The 21,992-nt window shown below is 42.2% G+C and overlaps 1 protein-coding gene across 3 annotated transcripts in view; it reads right to left on the bottom strand.

The window, feature by feature from the left end:
* The window catches only part of ano3 (anoctamin 3), a 332,479-nt gene that overhangs the window by 116,234 nt on the left and 194,253 nt on the right, over positions 1-21,992 (bottom strand). For all 3 annotated transcript variants that reach the window (XM_062981001.1, XM_016995634.2, XM_062981076.1), the window contains exon 4: positions 7,826-7,962. In XM_062981001.1, coding sequence (XP_062837071.1) covers positions 7,826-7,962 — 137 coding nt within the window. The remainder of the gene's footprint in view (positions 1-7,825; positions 7,963-21,992) is intronic.

The raw sequence follows: 21,992 nt of genomic DNA on the forward strand, positions 1-21,992 counted from the left end.
ATTTTTTGGCTTGAAAGTTGCTGCATTGTGACAAACAGATAAAATGTTCATTTCCTTCTACCTACTATGGCCTGATTTGTGCCCTCAACCTCACCAACTGATGAAATACAGTGCCCCAAATTGTTTAAAAACTGGAATTTGGCCTTTGAGTCTAAATGGTTTTTCACTACCATTCTACACTAATAATTCAAGGTAGATGTGTTCCTTGTATTCATGTAACCGAGTGTGATAGCTGCCAAGCATATTTATTTATTTATTTATTTATTTTTCAAACTTATATGCCGCCACTCCCCTAGGGCTCGGGGTTAGGGTTGTGACATCTATCCCCAATATTTTCAGTTTAGATCAGAGTACTAAACAAAGGATTCCTGCTGAAGTCATTACTTCATTACTTGGCATCATTCAATATTTAATTCCAAATATATGTCTTCTATAAAGAGTTAGCCAACACCATTTAAGGGAGCTAATAATGAGTTTACATTTGTATGCAGGCATATATAGGGTTTATGAAATAGCACCTTTAAAAATCCAGCCAGCAGGAGTTAGAATGCTTGGGCTAAGGCTGACTACTGATGTGAAGCTTTGGAAAGGTGTGTCAAAATTCACAAATTTTACAAATAACAGTCCAACTTTGAGTGATTTCACATGTCACAATTAGTTACAATTAGAGTCCTAAAGTTCCCTAAAGTAGAGTGTACAATGGTCACTTTAAAAACAAAACAAAAAAACAACAAAAAAACAACCAACCATAAATGATATAAACTGTGTTTGGGTACATATCTCCCAACCAACTTGCTGTCACCTCAATAGAGCATGAATCACAGTACCAACCAGCCCTTAAACTTATGTGAATATTTCTCTTTTGCCATTTGGCAAAGGTAAACTTTAGAAGTATGGTAACAGAAATGTTTCAGTTGCACTGCAAAAAGATGAAGAGGATTCCATATTTTTCGTATCATGATATATCCATAGAAGGGCATCCAAAGTGGTCAAGCTTTATGAGGAGCTGGGTATGTTCAACAGGTGAAGCATCCCGCTTTGCCAAGAAAAGAAAGAGGCAGTGGGGCGAATCTGTCACCTCACAGAACTCCCTCTCAGTGATATTTTCCCCATCACAGGTGGGGAGCATTGCCCTTCTGCAGAAAATCTGGCTGGCTCCAATAGAGCCAGCACAATGAGGGAAGCCTTCTGTGTTGTTGGGGAAGTATCCATTGATGCTTCCTCAACAAATCACCACAGGGCCTCCACCAGAAGTCACACTACGTCATGTGATGGTTGACATGAGGCTCTATCCCCAAGAGAAGGTGGAAGTATCCTAGGATGCTGATTTAGGTAAGTGTGATGAGGTTGTGAGAGGTGAAATGGTAGCCATATTTAAATACCTGAAGAGATATCATTTAGAACAGTGGTGGGCCGTGAGAATGAAAATCTGGTCTGTGAACCTTCTTCCTCTTTATTTTCTTTTCTTTTATTTATTTCTGCTCCTTTCCGCAAAGCTGACCATTGCATTTGATAGACCACATCAGCTCTGGATTATTAAATATGGTATTTTGTGGGTGAGCAGATGGCAACTCCTGGATGGCATATGTTCTGTTTCTGAAACTAGAGCAGATGTGGTCTATCCAATCCAATTTTTTAAATCAGTATTTCAAATAACCAAACCGAATCTAAAGTTGATCAAAAAATGATTTGTAACCCTTTTCTTACTAATGTTGAAGAGTGGCCCCTAGTCAAATGGTCCCTGATCAAAGTGGGCCCTGGTGAAAGTGGTCACTGGTCAAAATGGTTCCTGGTCAAGTGGGCCCTGGTTAAGTGGGACCTGATCAAAGTGGGCCCTGGTGAAAGTGGGCCCTGGTCAAAAAAGGTTGGGAACCACTGATGTAGAAGATGGAGCCAGCTTGTTACCTACTGATCTAGATATTAGGCTGAGAACTGATTGTTTCAAATTACAAGAAAAGAGATTCCACATAACACTTAGGAAGAACTTCTTTACTAGTAACGGATTGACCTGTTGCTTATCTCACTTATTATACCCTATTCCTTTAGCAGGCCATAGTGTATGCCTTTGCCAGCACTTTAACGGGACAATAGTTCTGGGATCTACCTCACCTTAATTGAATCTGACACTAATTGCACTTTTTTGGCCCAGTTCTTTTTTAGAGCCGACCCAGGATTTTATCATAGTATATTTACTGTATCTTGACCTATGACTTGTTTTATTGTTGATTGATTGTTTTATTGTTATGTTTTTATATTGTTTGTGGCCTGGGCTTGGCCCCATGTAAGCCCCCCCGAGTCCCTTCAGGGAGATGGGGCGGGGTATAAAAATAAAATAATAATAATAATAATAATAATTATAATTATTATTATTATTATTATTATTATTATAATTATAGTAAGAAATGTTTGCAGTCTTGGAGGGCGGAGGGCTTTCATGCTTTGAATCTTCTTCTTCAGCGTTTGTCCTGCTTGATGGCACTTTACTGGTTTGCTGGCACCATTTCACCCGGTTGTGTGCATGAGCAGGATGTATTCTTCAGGTTGTTGTGCAACGTGTCCAGCCAGCATTGCTTCGGTCATCCCTTTGGTCTCGCCAGGCACTTCTAAATCAAGAACAATCTTGCAGATGAACTCCTCTTCACATCAGAGAGTATGGCCATACCATCTGAGGCATGATTCTTGTAGTTTGTCGGCAATTGGAGCAATGCCAAAGCATCACTGGATGTCATCATTGTGGATGCAGTCAAGACATGTGACACCAGCTATAAATCGCAGCATCTTCATCTCCATAACACCGAGGTGTTGTTCTGCTTACTTTGTTACCAGCCAACATTCAGCTCCATATATTGTGGCATGCCTTATGACAGTTCAACAGATTTTTGATTTTAGGTGATCAGGTATCTTCTTGTCGCAAAGTACACCTACTACTGAGCGCCATTTCATCCAACCCGCGTTAGTCCATGCGGTGATTTAATCAAAAACGTTGTCAGCTGAAGTTATTGTTGATCCAAGATACTTGAAGATACTTTGGGAGATCCACCTCATTCACCTGGATGGTACCAGTCTCCTCCTCATTGGTCATCAGGTGCTCTGTCTTTTTGATGTTGAGGCAAAGACCAAATTGTTCCAGCTGGTTACACCATGCTTTCACTTGATATTCAAGTTATTCATTGTCCTCAGAAACAAGCATTATGTTGTCAGCATACAGAAAAGTCCAAGATGCTGGTTACTGCAGATCTCTAGTAATTGCATCCTGCTTTGAGTATCTTTAAATAGCACTCTTTTCTAGCACTTTACAATTCTGAGATTGAATATTGCTGTTATCTACAGCAATTGCTGTATTTTATTGTTTTTACCAGGGGGTACTGTGAATTTATGATGTTGTGTTGACTGTTTATTACCTATGTTTTTTTCTGCACTTGTTGTATTTTGTATTTTGTGTCCCACCTTGAGGGTTTTGTGAGCCACCCTGAGTCCCTCTGGGAGATGGTGGTGGGATATAAATAATAATAATAATAATAATAATAATAATAATAATAATAATAATAATAATAATAATAATGTTTGTATGGACATATAATTTTATGATTCAACAGTTCTAAGTTAAGTATACTGTTATTTGGAAAAGTAATTAATGGCAACTTATTTATAACCATTTACTCCCCATATAAATCATTCATGTTGATGTTTTTCCTTGGGGTTTTATGAAGGTTTGATGAAAGCAGCTCTAGGAACCTACTGTTTGCCTGAAAGCTTACCTGAAGGTGAAGGAAGGTATTAATTTATCTGTCTGCGAACCACTATTTTTCTCAGGTTTACCACCTTGATGCTGTTTTTTGTCCTTTGAGGAGAAAGATGCAACCAGATGTCCTTTTTTGCCATGGCATCCAAACATTTCTTGGAGCAGGCAATTTTAATTGGAAAAATGTCTCCAGGGAAAGATATATATTGTATCTTCATGCAGATGCTCTGAAGGGGTAAAAGCACCTAGACAAATGATGTGAAATTGTTTTATGAAATCTCATGCAATAGTATGATTTGAAAACGAGTGTAATCCTCTCTGAACTCATGCTGATGTGTCCTGGGAAGAAACTACTTTTGATTCCCACCAAATTATATTGTTATTGTTGTGTCTCTTCAAGTTTTTTCTGACTTAACACAAATCTACCACAGGGTTTTCTTGGCAAGATTTGCCCAGAAGAGGTTTGCCATTACCTTCATTTGAGCGAGTACGATCTGCCCAGGATCACCCAGTGGGTTTCATGGCTGACTGGGGCTTCAAAGTCTGGTCTTCAAAGTCTAATACTCAAACCACTACACCATGCAGGTCTAAAGAGATTTTAGATATTAAAGCTGGGGCAACTGTCCATTGCTTAACCTGTGCATGGCAATCTGTTTTTTCCACTCAAACCAACAGTAAAGCCAGTGTCCACCACTGTGCATAAAATATAATAGATAAAATCTTATGTGTGAGCTAAAAAGGAATATTTGTAACAAAGGCATAACCTTCCTGTGCACAACCTTTTGTAATTATCCAGCCAGACCTTACAGAAACTGTTTCTACACTTTGACTCTTTACCCTAAACCATGTAATTGAAACAAATGGATACTATTCTGGAAAGGCACTAAGGTATCCAGAAATATCAAGAGAGTTATACTTTTTCATCATCAGTCCCTTGATGAATGTCAACCATGAAAGCTACCAAGGCTATCAAGAGAATCCAGACTGAAATGGATGAAGACATCTTGATTTTTTTTTTTTTTGCTTCTGCCTGTTTTGTTTTAGTTTAGAATTCCTAAGTATTCTTTACTATTAAGATCTAAATCACGGTGGGCTGTATATGTGACAAGGCAATTCTTTCAGCTTATTTTCCATAGACAAAATGTGTCCTTGACACTGTTTGTGGCTCCCAAAATGTTTTGCACTCTATCTCCTACAACCTCATCACACAGACTATCCCCCTGCCCCACTGGTGCTGTTTTGCCAGCCTCCATGGCAAAGTGGCAGGGATGCTTCCATTCCAGTTGGGGGCGGGGCTTCAACAGAAAGTCCAGTGATGTCATGTGATGGGCACAGTGTCCATCTTTCGCTGGACTGTCCCTTTAGCAGCACCAACAAAAAAAGAGAAGTGTGATGAGGTCCCTAGACTGCCCTTTCACTGGCAGAATGTGATGCGGAAGCTAAAAACACCAATGAGATTCTAGGCTGCATCTATAGGAGTACAGCCAGTCCCCGAGTCACAAATATCTGACTTACAAATGACTCATAGTTAAGAAAAGGGGTGAGACAACAGGAAGTGAGAGAAATCTACTCCCAGGAAGGAAAATTCACTTCTGGAAGAGTTATCATGGGGGAAGGGTGTCTCATCTGAAGCTTTATCACCAATCCTCGTTACCACAATAAGTCAAAATTTTCAAAATGAAATTATCACATGGACGGAAAGTGAGGTGAAATTTTCTGAATAGGGGTACAGACAGCAAAACAAACATCACAGAGGTGTTAAGATATATATTAAAATGCACATGTTCTGACTTACAAATGAATTCAACTTAAGAACAAACCTACATAATCTATCTATTTCATAACTTGGAGACTGCATGTTTAGTGTTTAGATCAGTGATTCTCAACCTGTAGGTCCCCAGGTGTTTTGGCCTACAGCTCCCTGAAATCCCAGCCAGTTTATCAGCTGTTACAATTTCTGGGAGTTTGTTTGAAATCTATGGATCACTCTTAAATAAATGGATCTGCCACAATATTTAATTGTCTTGATGTATACTTTGCACTCAGAACAAGAGACTATCATTAGGACAAAATAGAGAAAATTGGAATATTTCCAATTGTCAAGGTGAAGGCTGCATTTTATCACCCTATCTATTTAACTTGTACACTGAAGAAATCATATGTAAAGCTGTAGAAAGGAGGCATGATAATTGGAAGAGGTATATGCAGATTGTTGTGACTGCGCCTTCGGGGATTATGGTTGATGGGGATGGAATTCGAAGAGGAAGAAAAAACCCTCGTGATGAGGGTTCACTGGAGGAGTTGCGCAGGAAGCGACTTAGAGAGCTATATGGGGGATCTTCTGAGGAAGATTCAGATGGTGAGATGGATGCTGAGGAACAGGTGGTGGCTGGGGAAGCGGGCACTGAATGGGCACAGCCACCGGAGATGTTTGGGGATTTGGGGTCTATGGATACTTCTGAACCTGGGGTTTCTGCAGGAGCTGATCCCAATTGGGATGCTTGGAGAAGGGAGGATGGTTCTTTAAGTGTTCATGGGGCTAAGTGTGGGCAGGATGATTGGGACTCCGACGAATTGCTATGTACTCCAGATCCACGAGCTCTAGCTGTGTGGAGCTCAGACTCTGAGTAGATTTGGGACACCTGGTGTTTGCACCCTCTTCAGACCTTGGATCGGAATTTGACCTTGCTACTGCCTTCACCCTGTTATTGATGACTACTATCGGCTTTTGACTCCTGGCTTGCTCTTTGGACACCGCTGTTATCTCCTGACCTGACCTTGGAATCCCGGACGACGTCTTTTCACCATCCTTTTGGAGCCTTCGGCTTTATCCACATTGTGGAAGCAGTCTACTGCATTCTTAGTTTGTTTGTTTGTTTCCTGACCAATTTGGTGTTTTCTTTTGGGAACTGTTCTTTTGAAAACTACAGAGCCGGCTGGCAGGGCTTGGACTCAGAAAGTGCAGTTTGCACTAAGTTTGTTTAGCTTTGTTTTTACCTGCTTGTGTTGCTGAATTATATTTTTGTTTGAACTGCTCTTGAAGCACTGATAGTGAAGTGTTTCAAGGTTTTTTTTCTGTGTTAACATTACTTTTTGGCTTATCTGCTGAATAAACTCTATTTTTGTTCGCTAATTGGCGTCTGACTCTTGACACAGATAATACCATACTACTAGCAGAAAAATGCAGAGACTTAGAGCAATTAGTGTATAAAGTCAAGAAAGGAAATGCAAGGATGGATTGACAGTTGAACATTAAAAAACAAAAAACAAAATAACCATAGATGGTTTACATTACTTTAAAGAAATGTAATATGATGAACACATTGAAATAGTTCAAGATTTCAATTTCTTTGCTTAGTCATTAATCAGAATTGAGTTTACTGTCAAGAAATCAGAAAAAGGCCAGGACTTTGAAAGGCAACTATGAAGGAATTACAGAACCTTGTAAAATGTACAGATATTTCATTGAATATTAAAGTTGGGATAGTTCATGCCACTGTAGTCCATTTCTATATATGGTCGTGAAAGCTAAACAGTGAAAAAAGGTGATAGGAAGAAAATCAACTCTTTTGAAATATGGTGCTGAACAATAGTTCTAAGGATACCACAAACTGCTAAAAAGCCAAATGAACGGATGCAAATAAAGCCTGAACTCTCCCTAGAAACCAAAATGACTGAACTGAGACAGTCATATTTTAACTAGATCATGAGAATACATGACTCACTAGAAAAGATCACAATGCTTGGTAAGTAGAAGGCAGTAGGAATAGAGGAAGATCACATTTCAGATGGACAGACTCAATCAAGGAAAGCACAGTACTGAGTCTGCAAGACCTCAGCAGGGTTGTTAATGACTTGACAGTCTCTAATTCATGGAGTCCCCATATGTTGAAGTTGAGGACAAAAACATGGTCAACTCTAAAACCTCTAGACCTGCTGAAGGTTATGAAATTTTATACAGATCCCGAAAAAAATTGTTATGGGTTTTTTAAAGGCTGCATGACAGTTCTGAAGTGGACTAAGCATGTTTTTAAAGTGAGCCAACAGCATTGATCCAGCAGAATACATTATAACAACAATTACCTTCAATGATGTCTTTGACCGAGGTTCAGGCTTCTGTCTTGTAGGTGTATTTTTAATAAGTAGAGATTGATCAGTACGAGAATCATAATTCCCATGTTCTGAATCATCTGTATATGTGTCTTTCTCTCTTCCTAGATCTGGGAAAGAAAACATAGTAAAAACAGAAGAACTCATTTGATATTAGTAAGGAGATATTATATCAAAAATACAAGAATAGTTCACTAAGTTATTGCCTTTAATTCATTTGTCATGTGTTCCTGTTGCCTTTTAGTAACCTATTTTTAAAGCAAATCTAAAATCTATCTCAAGTACCATTTTTGTCTTTTTAAAATTCTAACAAGATCCCTCAATTTATTCAGAAAACTAAATTAATGAAAATGGGTGCACTGAAAATGAGATCAAAGCAAGCTTAGTGGCTGATAAGTGTATATAGTATTTATTTTTTTTACATTAAGAGTGTTCGGTAAGTAGTATGTAAGCTTTTTATATACCCCACACCTTTATGTGCAGCCCCTATGGACCTCCTGTCCACAATAAGCATCATTTTACCTTTAAAGGAATCATTTCCTTTTAAAACAAGATGAAGTCATGAACCTTGTGAATTAAGTGATTCTTAATCATAGCAACTTCTGGGAGTACAGGGCATGAAATGGCAACTTCTGGGCTGAGGCTTCAGAAAAGTGTCTTATGACCCAATCTAGCACTTAACAGTTTTTTTAAGAGATTGGTGAAAATTAGTGAGAATTTGATCTGGATTTGCTAGTTTACTCATCCTGTCAATGAAGATACAAATGGGAACATGCCAATAACCAGATATCTTCACATTCCCAGATTGTTCAGTTTAAGAGACCCATCCATTTGGAAAATATGTGTAGCAGAATTCGTGTACAGTGGGCCCTTGGTAGCCTCTGGGGCATCCTTGTGTATTTTTACATTAATGGATAAAAATGGATTAGAAAGTTTTTTGCTATAAAAATCTGACAACCTGCTGAAAAAAACAGACCTGACAGACTTGCATATCCCTAGTTATTGTAATGCTTTGATTACCAAGGCTTACAATGATGTAGATTCAAAAATTAGGAATCTAGGATGCTATTTTTATGAAGGATTTACTGATTTACTACTATAATATCCAACTGGTTTGATCTATTATCAGAAAATGTTACCAATTTTTGCAGCAAGCACTTAGTCTACCAATAATATATTCTGTGGGAAGACTGGAAATTGTTAATCCCTCATCCCATTATTATATTTAGTATTTCACATTTCATTTAATTCTTCAAACAGCACTAAATGGTCAGTGTAGATGGGGCCAGAAACAGCATGAATTTTCCCACCAATACCTTTGCTGGGTTTTGCAAATTTCTAATGAGGCTCTGAAAATGATATTTTGAACTCTTTTACTGCTTTTACTTAGGCAACTCCAGGCACGATGAGACATCACTTGGGCACAGCCTCCCTCTAGTCTCTCTCCTCTCTATTCCTGCTTTCTTCCACACTTCTCTTTGTGGAGAGGAATGGGGTTCCACTGAGGCGAATGCCTCATAGGTGAGGAGCCCCTCAGCTCTTACCTCTGAAGGAGAAGCGGGCTTCACATACTCCTGCCCCTGTTCTCAGCCTCACAGTCTCACTCTTGTGGTTTTTATCTCTAGTGAAAAGCCTACCAAACAGGGGTCCGAGGGCCCTTCCACACAGCCATATAACCCAGAATATCAAGGCAGAAAATCCCACAATATCAGCTTTGAACTGGAATATTGAATCCACACTGCCATATATTCCAGTTCAAAGCAGATAATGTGGGATTTTATTCAGATGTGTGGAAGGGGCCCCAGTTTGAACTCCTCTGATCATCTGAAGTTTCCTCTGAGCTCCTTAATTTTTATGACTGTTCAGAGCTTTCTCCCTTAAAAGGAGAACAAGATCCCATTTTGTTTGTTCTGCTTTTCTGTGTTGGCTTGTTTAAATTATGAGTAATATTGTCTTCAGTTCTTTTTTTAACTATTGTTTCATATATGTGTGTGTGTATGTGTGTATATATATACACACGGGTTATCCAAAAAGTAGATTACGTTTTGGAATTGAAAATGAACAAAGTATAGGAGAAAACATTTACCATATGCAGTTGAAAGCCACACCCAAATACCACTTCTCAAGATAGTCGCCATTCAAATCTAGGCACTTATCATAGTGATGAATGAGCTTGGAAACTCCTTCCCCACTGAATTCTGCCACCTTCGCCCTCAACAGTGTGCGACCCGCTGCGTGGAAATATGGCCAGGGCTTGCAAGCGCTTGCAAGCCCTGGCCGATCCTGGCTGCTTGTCCTTTGGAGCCTTCTGTATATGTATTGTGTGTAATATGCCTTATAGAACACAGACAGATAGAAGTAAACACTAAACATTTCTTGGGGCTCCACAAGAAATTTTTGCTTCAAAAGGGCTGAGTACCTGAAAAAGTTTTGGGGACTTGTGTTCTAGAGTGTAAATTCAGATACGTTTCCATTTATCAGTCTGCAAACACGCTTCATATTTTGGGCTATAGACAAGGTGATTACTATTAATGAGAGTATTCTGTTTTAAAAAGTATATATTTTAAAATATAAATATTCACCTTACTGCTGAAAGATTTTAGAAGGAAAGAATGTGATGAAATTGGAAACGATTGCTTTATGACTATCTTTTGTCATAAAGGAACTGTCTCCAATTTTAATTCATAGTCACTAGTAATTCTAGTAGAAGTATTTATTTGGATATGGATTGGTAGAAAAACAACTGCTTTTTATTTTATTAGAGTTTGGAATTGTTGGGGGGGGGGGTCAGAGCTTTTTTGTGTTTCAGTAAGAGTCTGTTCTTAAGCTACATATAAGAAAGTCTGAAAAGTTTAGGATTTTTTTTACCAATAAAAACAAGTCTTCCAATGCTCTCAAAGAGGAATTGGTGTGGCATCTCAAAAAGAACACTACTTCACACATGGATAAACCAAATAATCGCTGGCATGAGAGATGCAAAGAGTGAAAGGGATAGAGTTTATAGTTACGTTACATCTGCACCATTCCAGTGATTTCAGATCTGATTGATTTCAGATGAAAAGTCAATCAGCCAAATGTCTTAAGAAAATTATATCTCAGTGCACACAAAAAAGGTATTACTACTTGGGACTCACAAGTCAGTGTCTCTTTAAAGGTTTTTATTTTTTAAAGGACCTACTCAAATTAATTATTTACATAGATTTGAACATTAAAAAGTAAGGCAGAAACAGTTGTCTTTTAATTATTCCTCTTTCTTTGATGAATTCAGTTGTGTCATCACTGAAAGTCAAACCCAATATTTCTATCAGATTTTATTTATACAGAACCATTCCGCTGGGAACTGCTTGTGTTTAGTGCTTTACACTCAAAAGCTGTTTTAAGATTGCTTAAAGATAAATTCCTGCTAAGCTTTTCTGCAGCTTTGTTTGAACTCTCAAAGCAGTGTGTAGGTTAATTAATATGCTGACACTATAGATTATTCTGCAAATAGACTGAAGTGTTGGGCGTATTTCCACTGTGAGACTGAAAGGAACAGCACTCTTCCTTATTTAAGAGTAAGTATGCTTGAAGGTTTTTACAGAAAGGCTTTTCTCTCTGAAGCTATGTACATAAATGAATCTTGTTAGTTGTATAATGAAAGATTAGAGTACTTAAGAAATATGATTGGATCCTGGATGTCTCTCTCTCCCCACCCCCAAAGAAACTGAGAGGGTAGAGTTTTCTACTGGCAGAAAACAGACTCCATTTTGCTAAATCCTCCTTTCTATTGCAACCTACTCTTCAGTCCTGAAAACTCCACCAACATTCCAGAATACATTTTCAGAGCATTGTTACATTGACATTAAAATTGAATTAAGAAGGGGATTCTACTGCAGAGTTCCTACATAATCACCTCAAGAACCGGTTCGAAGCTAGGATGGTGACCCCAGTATCCACTAATTGTGGATTGGAACCAAACCCAGTAATGTTTTTTTTAACCAGTCTGTCAAGATGTACTAAAGCAGATCAGTGCTAGACCACAGTAGGACACAAGAAATGAGAACAAAGGGACAGAAAGGGTACATTCCCATGGGAATGATGTGCTTTTCCTCCTGAGAGTGTAATTGTTTACTTTTCATCCAACTGTGCTTTGGCGTTTTTTAAAGCGTGTCACCAGTAGCAATGTCCTGATGAGTGCACTGCATTTTCTTGTCCCAATTTTGAGACCTGGTCAGCTGCAGCATAATATCTATCTTATTCTGGACTTTCTGGAGAGTTTTTTTTAAAAACACATGGCTTGGGGCTTAATGTGTGCTATAGTGTGTGTTGGGATGTACCTTTTGTAAACACACTGCTTTTGAGCTGGCTTCAGATTGCATTATACTGCCTGTGTAGAACTGCCTTGGAGGGCACAAGGTTAGGGTTGCAGAGTTTCAATGAATTTGGAAAAATATGAATTAAAAAAACTTTTTTTAACCTGAGAGAACATCTCTGAGTCTCTTGGTCCTCCAGGGTGACTCCTAGAGAGAGCATATTGATCTCACCCTCAAATAATCAAATCCATAAAAGTTAAACTTGCACATGTGGACAGCCAACTGTCCTGCTTCAGGTGAGTATTGGGTTCACATTTTCACTCTCTCATTTTTTTTCTTATGAAGTTCAAGAGAAAGTTGGAAATTTCAATATCCTATGTGGAGGAGACTATTACTGTTATGCTGACTGTTGCTGTTGCCCCTCAAAGGCCTGTTGAAACAAAGTTTTCATCTGCCTATAAAAGGATAGCAAATAAAACACTGATCTAACCTTTCTAAGAAAGGAATACAAAAACTAAGAAGACCCTTTCCTGTGTTTCCACCAGATGTACCTGTGAGTGTGATGGGACATTAAAAAGGGCCTCCCCAGAAGATCTCAAGACACAGGCATGCTTATGTAGAGCTACTGCAATGCATATTAGGTCACACATTTTTCACACCAAATTCAAATGGTGTCATATTAGCTTCTGATCCCATGAATGAAGCTTAAAGCCAGAGTTTGCCTAAAGTTTATCCTGCAATAGAATCTTCTACCTTTCTGAGAATTACAGGGATTTTTAGTATCTATGTACATTAAGGCTATGAGACAAAGTCCATTTCTACCAAAAAGATTTCATAAACAGACATTGCATTTTATAATGATTCAGAGAATTAACTGAAATGTTGCCTGCTTACTTTAAATACTTGAGTATTTGCTGATTCCTTGACATTTTTGGCTATATTGTTTTTCCTTCCACTCCTCTCTCCAAGCTACATGATTAAATATTTATTTCACTCACTTAATTCAGATCCATCTTTAATATTCTCCTGGGGCAGTTCGTAGTTGATCACACAAGAAATGAAACTCATTAATCACAAGTCTTATGTAAGTTCCCTCAGCATTTGTCACGACCCAGGCTGCAGAGCACCAATAACCATACACAGAGGCCAGAATCTATCTAATATCTTTATTGAAGGAATATATAAAGTTAATAAAAACAAGTGTAGAAAATAGTTCAGAATTAGACCTTTCAGGAAAGGTCAGAATTAGTCCAAAAAAGCAATGTCCAATAAGAAATATTAAGGTCCAAAGTTGTAATCCAATAACCGAAACACTCACTTTGCCAAGCAAAGTGAGGGGAGATGACAAGGTCCTTTAGTCCATGAAACTTGAGCGAGGCTAGGAAGTAACTTGATACTTAAAACAAGGCTTGAACGTGGAACAAGGTAACTAAGAACAAGAACAAGGTCCGTGGAATAACTTGATAAATCCGTGGAACAAGGCAAGGATTGATCCTGGGAAACAAGGCAAAGTCCGTAGATAAACAAAGGCTGGGAAGCAAGGCGAAGGCTGGATAGCAAGGCAAGGCTTGAGCAGGAGCGAGGCTTGAACCGGAGCGCGCTGTCCAGACACAACTCGCTCCGTAGGCTGACGAATTGACTCCGCGAAGTTACTACGCGGGTAAAACACCTAAATAGAGTCTAGCTTTCCCGCCGAAGCAGTTCTCTGGGAATCAGAACCGAAAGCTAACTCTGAGACCAGATGTGAGACTCCCCAAAGATTCTCACGAGAAGCAGTCTTAATTGGCCACATTCTTAGCTGCAATCCTCGCACTCCTGCGCGAAGCTGAATCCAAACTTCTCTGTTGTTTACAAAACTCCCGGCGCAAGAATACGGGAGAAGTAGGCTCTGGGCTTGTTTGACATACTTCTGGGAGACAACTTTCTTGCAGGTGCAAGGTTCCCAGATCTGCCTGGGAAAGATCTGGCTGAGAGGAATCCAGTTCAGACTGGGAAGGTAAAAAACCCAAGTTTTCATCTTCATCAGGAATTACAATGTCCTGAGCAGGACTACAAGGCCCATGGGTCATCACACTATCCCCCTCCTCAAGGCCCCTCCCAAACTGGGGCCCTCTCCCCGAGGCGCGAGGTCGTGGTTTGGTGGGATAGGTCTGATGAAAGCGACGGGTTAGATCAGGAGCATGGACTGTGGAGGCGTCTTCCCAAGAGCGTTCCTCAGGGCCAAAACCCACCCAGTCAATGAGATATTGTAGGCGGCGGCGGTGAAAGCGAGAATCCAAAATGTCCTCAACCTCGAACTCCTCCTCCCCATTCATCAAAACAGGAGGGGGGGCCGGTTGGTCTGTATCAGGTCGCACACCATCCGCCGGAAGGAGCAGGGAACGGTGAAACACGGGGTGAATGCGCATTGAACGCGGAAGTTGGAGTTTGAAAGTCACGGGGTTTAATTGCGCCACCACTGGATAGGGACCAATGAAACGGGCATCTAACTTCCGGCAAGGGCGGTGGGAGGGCAGAAAGCGAGTGGACAGGAAAACCCGATCTCCTACCTTGATTTCGGGGCCCGGCTGGCGATGTTTGTCAGCGTGGCGTTTATAGTCCTCCTTGGCTTGGTCCAGTTGCTGGAGCAAAAGTTGTTGCACCGCTGTGAGTTCCTGCAGCCAATCCTCTGCTGCGGGAACCTCTGAAGTTTCAATGACAGGGGGGAAGAAACGTGGATGGAAGCCGTAGTTTGCAAAGAACGGCGTTTCTTTTGTAGAAGCTTGAACTCCATTGTTGTAGGCAAACTCAGACAGTGGTAACAGAGAAGCCCAATTGTCCTGTTGATAGTTTACATAACAGCGAAGATACTGCTCCAAAGTGGCATTGGTGCGCTCCGTTTGCCCATCTGTTTGGGGATGATGAGCTGAAGATAAGCGAGAGTCTATGCCCAATAGTTTTTGTAGTGCCTTCCAAAAACGAGAGGTGAATTGAGATCCACGGTCTGTGACTAAACTCTTGGGCAATCCATGTAGTCTGAAAACATGTTGAAGAAATAGATCCGCAGTTTCCTTGGCCGTGGGGAGGCCTTCGCAGGGAATGAAATGGGCTAACTTGGTGAATAGGTCCACCACCACTAAGATCGTGGTGAATCCACAGGAAGGTGGTAGGTCAGTGATGAAATCCGCGGAAATTATTTCCCATGGGCGAGATGGGGTAGGAAGGGGGTGTAAAAGTCCTGAGGGCTTCTCCCTTCGTATCTTGGAGCGCTGGCATACTGGGCAGGTGTTGACATATTTTTCCACATCCTTGCGGATCTTGGGCCACCAAAAATCCCTTAGGATCAAATGCATAGTTTTAAATAGTCCGAAGTGTCCTGCTGGTTTGCAGTCATGACACAGACGAAGCGCTTTTTCCCTGCCCGGTCCGGGTGGGATATAAACATGATTTCTATAGCAGAGCAGCCCATCTTTAAGCGAAAAGGGGAAATGCAGACCTTGGCGAAGTTGGTCCTGCGCCCAGGCATCTGCTTGCTGACTAGCCCTGATTTCTTGAGCACAGATGGGTCCTGGAGTAGGGGAAGTTGAACCAATGGGAATGGATTTGGTGTTCCCCACCGTGAGCGTGGCAAAGTTCTCAGGTTGTAGCAGTTGGGATTCAAAGGTCTCCTTGCGTCCTGCAGCGTATTCCGGTTTACGTGACAGGGCGTCTGCTTGCTTGGTTTGGGCTGGGGTCACATAATGGATCTGAAAGTTGAAACGTTCAAAGAATAAAGCCCAACGTTGCTGCCTCTGATTTAGTTTGCGGGCAGTTCTTAGATGTTCTAGATTACGATGATCAGTGTGGACTTCAATGGGAAATTTGGCCCCTTCTAGCCAATGTCTCCAAGTTTCAAAGGCTGCCTTTATGGCCAGTAGTTCTTTTTCCCAAATGGTGTAATTCCTCTCTGGTGTGGTTAGTTGACGAGAATAAAAGGCACAGGGGTGGAGGTGATCTCCCACCGGTTGTAAGAGTACAGCCCCAATTGCCACATCAGAGGCGTCCGCTTGCACCACAAAAGGGGTTCCAGGATTTGGGTGCTGTAGAATTGGCTGGGAGGTGAATAGTTTCTTTAGTTGCTGGAACCCTTTCTCTGCTTGATCAGTCCAGCGGAAAGGCTGCTTTCCACGGATGCAGCTAGTGATGGGGTCGGACCAGCGGGCAAAATCTGGAATGAACTTGCGGTAGTAGTTCGCGAACCCCAAGAAACGCTGCACCTCTTTCTTGTTAGTTGGCGCCCGCCATTCCAATACTGCTGAAACTTTGGCTGGATCCATGGAAAGCCCTAGAGGCGAGATGCGGTAACCAAGGAAATCTACCTCTTGTAGATCAAAAGCGCATTTTTCCAGCTTGGCATAAAGTCCATGATCCCGCAATCGTTGTAACACCATTTTGACGTGGTTCTCATGTTCTGATTGTGATCTGGAAAACACCAAAAAATCGTCCAGGTAGATTATCAAGAACCTGTCTAGATAGTCCTGAAAAATGTCATTGACAAAATGCTGGAACGTTGCGGGGGCTCCGCATAAACCGAAATTCATAACTCGGGACTCAAATAATCCGAATTTGGTCTGGAAGGCGGTCTTCCACTCGTCCCCTTCCCTGATGCGAACTAAGTTGTAAGCCCCCCGAAGATCCAGCTTGGTGTAAACCTTGGCTCCTCGAAGCCGATCCAGTAGATCCGAGATTAAGGGCAGGGGATAGCTGTTCCGCTTGGTGATATTGTTCAATGCTCTGTAGTCCACCACCAAGCGTAGTTCCCCTGACTTCTTCTTCACAAACATCACTGGGGAGGCGGCTGGGGATTGAGAGGGTCTGATGAATCCCTTGCGAAGGTTTGTCTCTAGGAATTCCCTGAGAGCTTCTTGCTCTGGTTCAGTCAGGGAGTAGAGATGCCCTCGCGGGATCGGGGCCCCCTCCACCAAGTCAATGGCACAGTCATAAGGTCTATGTGGGGGTAATTTTTCGGCTTCTTTCTCATTGAATACATCCCAATACTCGGAGTACTTCTTTGGCAAGGTGATGATGGGCTCGGTGTCTGTGGCATGGCATACCTTGGCTACGAGGCAATGGTTTTGGCAGTACGGTGAAGCAAACTGCAGTTCTCTGTTGGACCAGGAAATGTTAGGGTCGTGGATAGTCAGCCATGGAATTCCCAAAATCACAGGGAAATGGGGGACCTCGGTAACAAAGAAGGAAATCTCTTCCATATGTTCCCTTATCCACATCCTGGTGGGTTCCGACCACTGACTTACGGGGCCCGTCTTGAGGGGACGGCCGTCTATGGCTTGCACCACACGGGCATTCTTGAAATCATGATATTGTAATCCCAGAGAGTCGGCATACTCTCTATCGATGAAATTGTTGGTAGCTCCAGAGTCTATCATGGCGTGGATCATGACGGGTCCCCTTTTTGCTGACCATAATGTGACCACGAGAAGGAACAGGACCCCGGTTGGCGGCTCTTGGATGGATTTTTTGACCGGGTTGGCGAGCCTCTCTACACCCGGTCGTTGGCTTCCCCCGCCGGCTGTGTGCCAGTCGGCTCAGACGCCTTCGTCTCCGTGGAGGACGCCGCCGCAAGACGGGCGGCAGGCTTCCCTTTGGCTGGGCACTCTCTGGCGAAGTGGCCCCCGTTCCCGCAGTACCAGCAGAGGTTTAAGCGTTGACGACGGGCCTTCTCGGCGGCATCTAGTCTGGGACGCACATTGCCCAACTGCATCGGCACCTCCTCGCCTCCTCTGGGGTATGGGGTTGGCGGTGGGGGTCTCCACACCGGACGTGGCTGAACGCTGGCGGGAGCGGGGGGTTTTGCCCCGGCTCTACTGCCCTGGCCTCGAACCCACTGTTTTCTGTTGGCAATCATGACTTCAGCCCGTAAACATTGATCAATGAGTGCCTCGAGGGTCTGGGGAGGATCCACCTTGGAGATTTCTTCCAGCATTTCAATGTTGAGACCCTCCCGGAATTGTCCCCTGAGGGCTACATCGTTCCAGCCGGTGTTGTGGGCCAGCACTCGGAACTCGGCTATATACTGAGACATAGGTCTGTCTCCTTGGAAAAGGCGACGGAGTTTGTGACCGGCTGCCTCCAAATTGTCCTCGATTCCCCAAGTCTCCTTGAGGTGGTCCAAGAAGTGTTGCGCTGATCTTAGGTGTGGAGAGGCTTGGTCGAACAGTGCCGTCGCCCAGCTGGCCGCTGGCCCGTCTAGAAGACTGTAAACCCATGCCACTTTGATGTCTTCTTGGGGAAACTCGGCAGCACGGGCCTCCAGATAAGCTTGACATTGGCGACGGAAGACATGAACCTTAGAAGCTTCTCCAGTAAACTTGGTTGGCAACGCCATGGCCGGAAGACGAACTCCGCGTTCCTTCAAACCCCTTATTTCTCCATCCTGTGCATTGAGCTTATCACGGATTCGGTCCACCTCTTCCTTGTCGATGGTGTAGGTAATCGGCTGGCCGCTCGGCCCAGGTACGACTCCGGTAGACATTCTGGCCGAGGTTAATTGGTGCTTAGGGCGGCGGAGTCAAACTGTCACGACCCAGGCTGCAGAGCACCAATAACCATACACAGAGGCCAGAATCTATCTAATATCTTTATTGAAGGAATATATAAAGTTAATAAAAACAAGTGTAGAAAATAGTTCAGAATTAGACCTTTCAGGAAAGGTCAGAATTAGTCCAAAAAAGCAATGTCCAATAAGAAATATTAAGGTCCAAAGTTGTAATCCAATAACCGAAACACTCACTTTGCCAAGCAAAGTGAGGGGAGATGACAAGGTCCTTTAGTCCATGAAACTTGAGCGAGGCTAGGAAGTAACTTGATACTTAAAACAAGGCTTGAACGTGGAACAAGGTAACTAAGAACAAGAACAAGGTCCGTGGAATAACTTGATAAATCCGTGGAACAAGGCAAGGATTGATCCTGGGAAACAAGGCAAAGTCCGTAGATAAACAAAGGCTGGGAAGCAAGGCGAAGGCTGGATAGCAAGGCAAGGCTTGAGCAGGAGCGAGGCTTGAACCGGAGCGCGCTGTCCAGACACAACTCGCTCCGTAGGCTGACGAATTGACTCCGCGAAGTTACTACGCGGGTAAAACACCTAAATAGAGTCTAGCTTTCCCGCCGAAGCAGTTCTCTGGGAATCAGAACCGAAAGCTAACTCTGAGACCAGATGTGAGACTCCCCAAAGATTCTCACGAGAAGCAGTCTTAATTGGCCACATTCTTAGCTGCAATCCTCGCACTCCTGCGCGAAGCTGAATCCAAACTTCTCTGTTGTTTACAAAACTCCCGGCGCAAGAATACGGGAGAAGTAGGCTCTGGGCTTGTTTGACATACTTCTGGGAGACAACTTTCTTGCAGGTGCAAGGTTCCCAGATCTGCCTGGGAAAGATCTGGCTGAGAGGAATCCAGTTCAGACTGGGAAGGTAAAAAACCCAAGTTTTCATCTTCATCAGGAATTACAATGTCCTGAGCAGGACTACAAGGCCCATGGGTCATCACAGCATTTGAGGAGGGACTGCAATTGTATCTTTCCTCTTTTTTTTATTTAACATCCCACTGCTAAAGTGTTCCACAAGATAAAGTAACCCCAGTTATTATGTTCCATAATAATATGAGATTTTGAAGATCAAAGTAATGATTTTCTGTTATAAAATCTTCTGCTGCAATTGAAAATGTGTTCTAAAGGCGAGTAAACATCAGGGGAAGCTGCTATAACCCCTTCCCTTAAGAAATGCATCTCCAAATTCCCCCTTTTTATGTCAATAGTCTGAGGGTCCATCTACACCAGGTACAGGCAAACCCAGTTCCTTCTCTTGGGCTCTTTCCTCAGGCCCTCCTCTCTCTCATCATCCTATCCTTTCTTCCTTCTCTATTTCTTTCCTCCTTCCCTTCCACCCTTTCATCCTTCCTTCCTTTCCTCCCTTCCTCCCTCCCTTACCTCCCTCTTTCTCCCTGCCTCCTTTCTTCCCTTCCAACCTTTCATCCTTCCTTCCCTTTTTCCTCCCTTCTTCCCTCCCTCCCTCCCTCCCTCCCTTTCTTTTTGTATTTTCTTCCTTCTCTCTTTCTTCCCTCCCTCCCTCCATTCCCTCCCACCCTTCCTTCTTTCCATCCTTCTCTTCCTCCCTTCCTCCCTCCCTTCCTTCTCTTTTTCCTACCTCCTTTCCTCCTGGGGGATGTTTAGCTAGAAGAAGAGAAAGTAGAGAGGGAACATGTGGACCATGTTTCAAGATTTTAAAGGGGGTCCCATTAAGGAGAAGGGAGGGTGGGAAATGACTTTCTGCTGCTCTAGAGATCAGGGCACAAGGGAGCAATGTGTTCAAATGGCAGGGAAAGAGATTCAACTGAAAAGATTAGGAAGAACTTCCTGGAGAGTGGCCTAAGCTGCCTTGGAGTGTGGTGGAGTCTCCTTCTCTGGAGGCTTTTTTGTAGAGGCTGTCTACTGGGATTGCTTTGATTGTGCCTTCCTACATGACAGGGGGTTGGACTTGATGACCCTTGGTGGTCTCTTCCAGCTCTAGGATTCTAGGATTCTATATCAGGAGTAGGCATTATGGGGTCTAATTGATACACTTTTTTTCTCCTGTCCGCCATCTCATTCTGACCAAGGCCAAAAGAGATAGAATAGAAAAGCTATATTTTTTTTACAATAAAAGTGGGGGAACATATAAATTCAAGGATAGTAGGAAAAAAGAAGGAGGAAAAAGAGAAGAAGAAGAAGAAGAAAAGAAGAAGAAAAGAAAAGAAATTGTTGACTTCCAATCTCTTCTATTTGGTATTTGTCCTTGATGAATCTCAATTTTTATTTTTTCCTTTATTTGTCTTACTAATATGTCCTCACTCAAATAAACATTTTTCTATTGTCCTGCTTAATATATTCTTTAAGACATGTACATTCTGTTTCTAATTAGGTTTGCTTGATATCTTTTTAAGTGGTATGTTAAAATGTCTGTTAAAATACTGTTAAGTGGATTTGTAATGGATTGACTGATGAACCCCAAGAGTGCTCGCCAATTACTCTTCTTCATTTTGGGAGAAGAAACTGGTGGGGTGCCTCAGGGTCCTGTCCTTGGCCTGATGCTATTAAACATCTTTATAAATAAATAGACATGTTTAAATATGTGAAAGGATGCTATGTTGATTATTGAGCAAATTTGTTTTCTGTCGCTCCAGAGATTAGGATATGAGCAGTGGATTCAAGCTAAAGGAAAAGAGATATCACATGAATCAGGGGTCCTCAAAGTTTTAAGCTGAGAGCTGGTTCACAGTCTCTCAGACTTTTTTTGGGGGGGGGGGAGGGGGAGGCTCTAGCTTTTTTAAAAGAACATATTCCTATGCACATAGCAATATCTTATTTCTAGTGCAAAACAATAATATATGAAAGAACAATACAATATTTAAAATGAAGAACAATCTTAACCTACATAAACTCACCAGTATTTCAAAGTGTGGGCCTGCTTTTGGCTGATAAGATAATCACATTTATTAGGATTGTGGTTGTGTGCTTTCAAGTTGTTTCATATGCAGGGTGACCCTAAGTCTAATGTTTAGAGTGAGGGGTGGGGTGGGTAAATGACCTTGGAGGGCCTTCATTTGGGGACCCCTGACTTAAACATTAGTTATACCTTACTGATAAGAAATATTGTTTGCTAATAGACTATGTTGCCTTAGAGTATAGTGGAATCTCCTTCTTTCAAGGCAATTAAACAGTGTCTGGATGGCCATTTATTGGGGGTGCATTGATTGTGCATTCCTGCATGACAGGGACTTGGACAGGATAGACTTTGTGGTCTCTTCCAATCCTATTTTTCCATGATTCTATGGGGA

The sequence above is a fragment of the Anolis carolinensis genome, chromosome 1 (assembly GCF_035594765.1).
Source record: "Anolis carolinensis isolate JA03-04 chromosome 1, rAnoCar3.1.pri, whole genome shotgun sequence".
NCBI classification, from domain to species: Eukaryota; Metazoa; Chordata; class Lepidosauria; order Squamata; family Dactyloidae; genus Anolis; species Anolis carolinensis.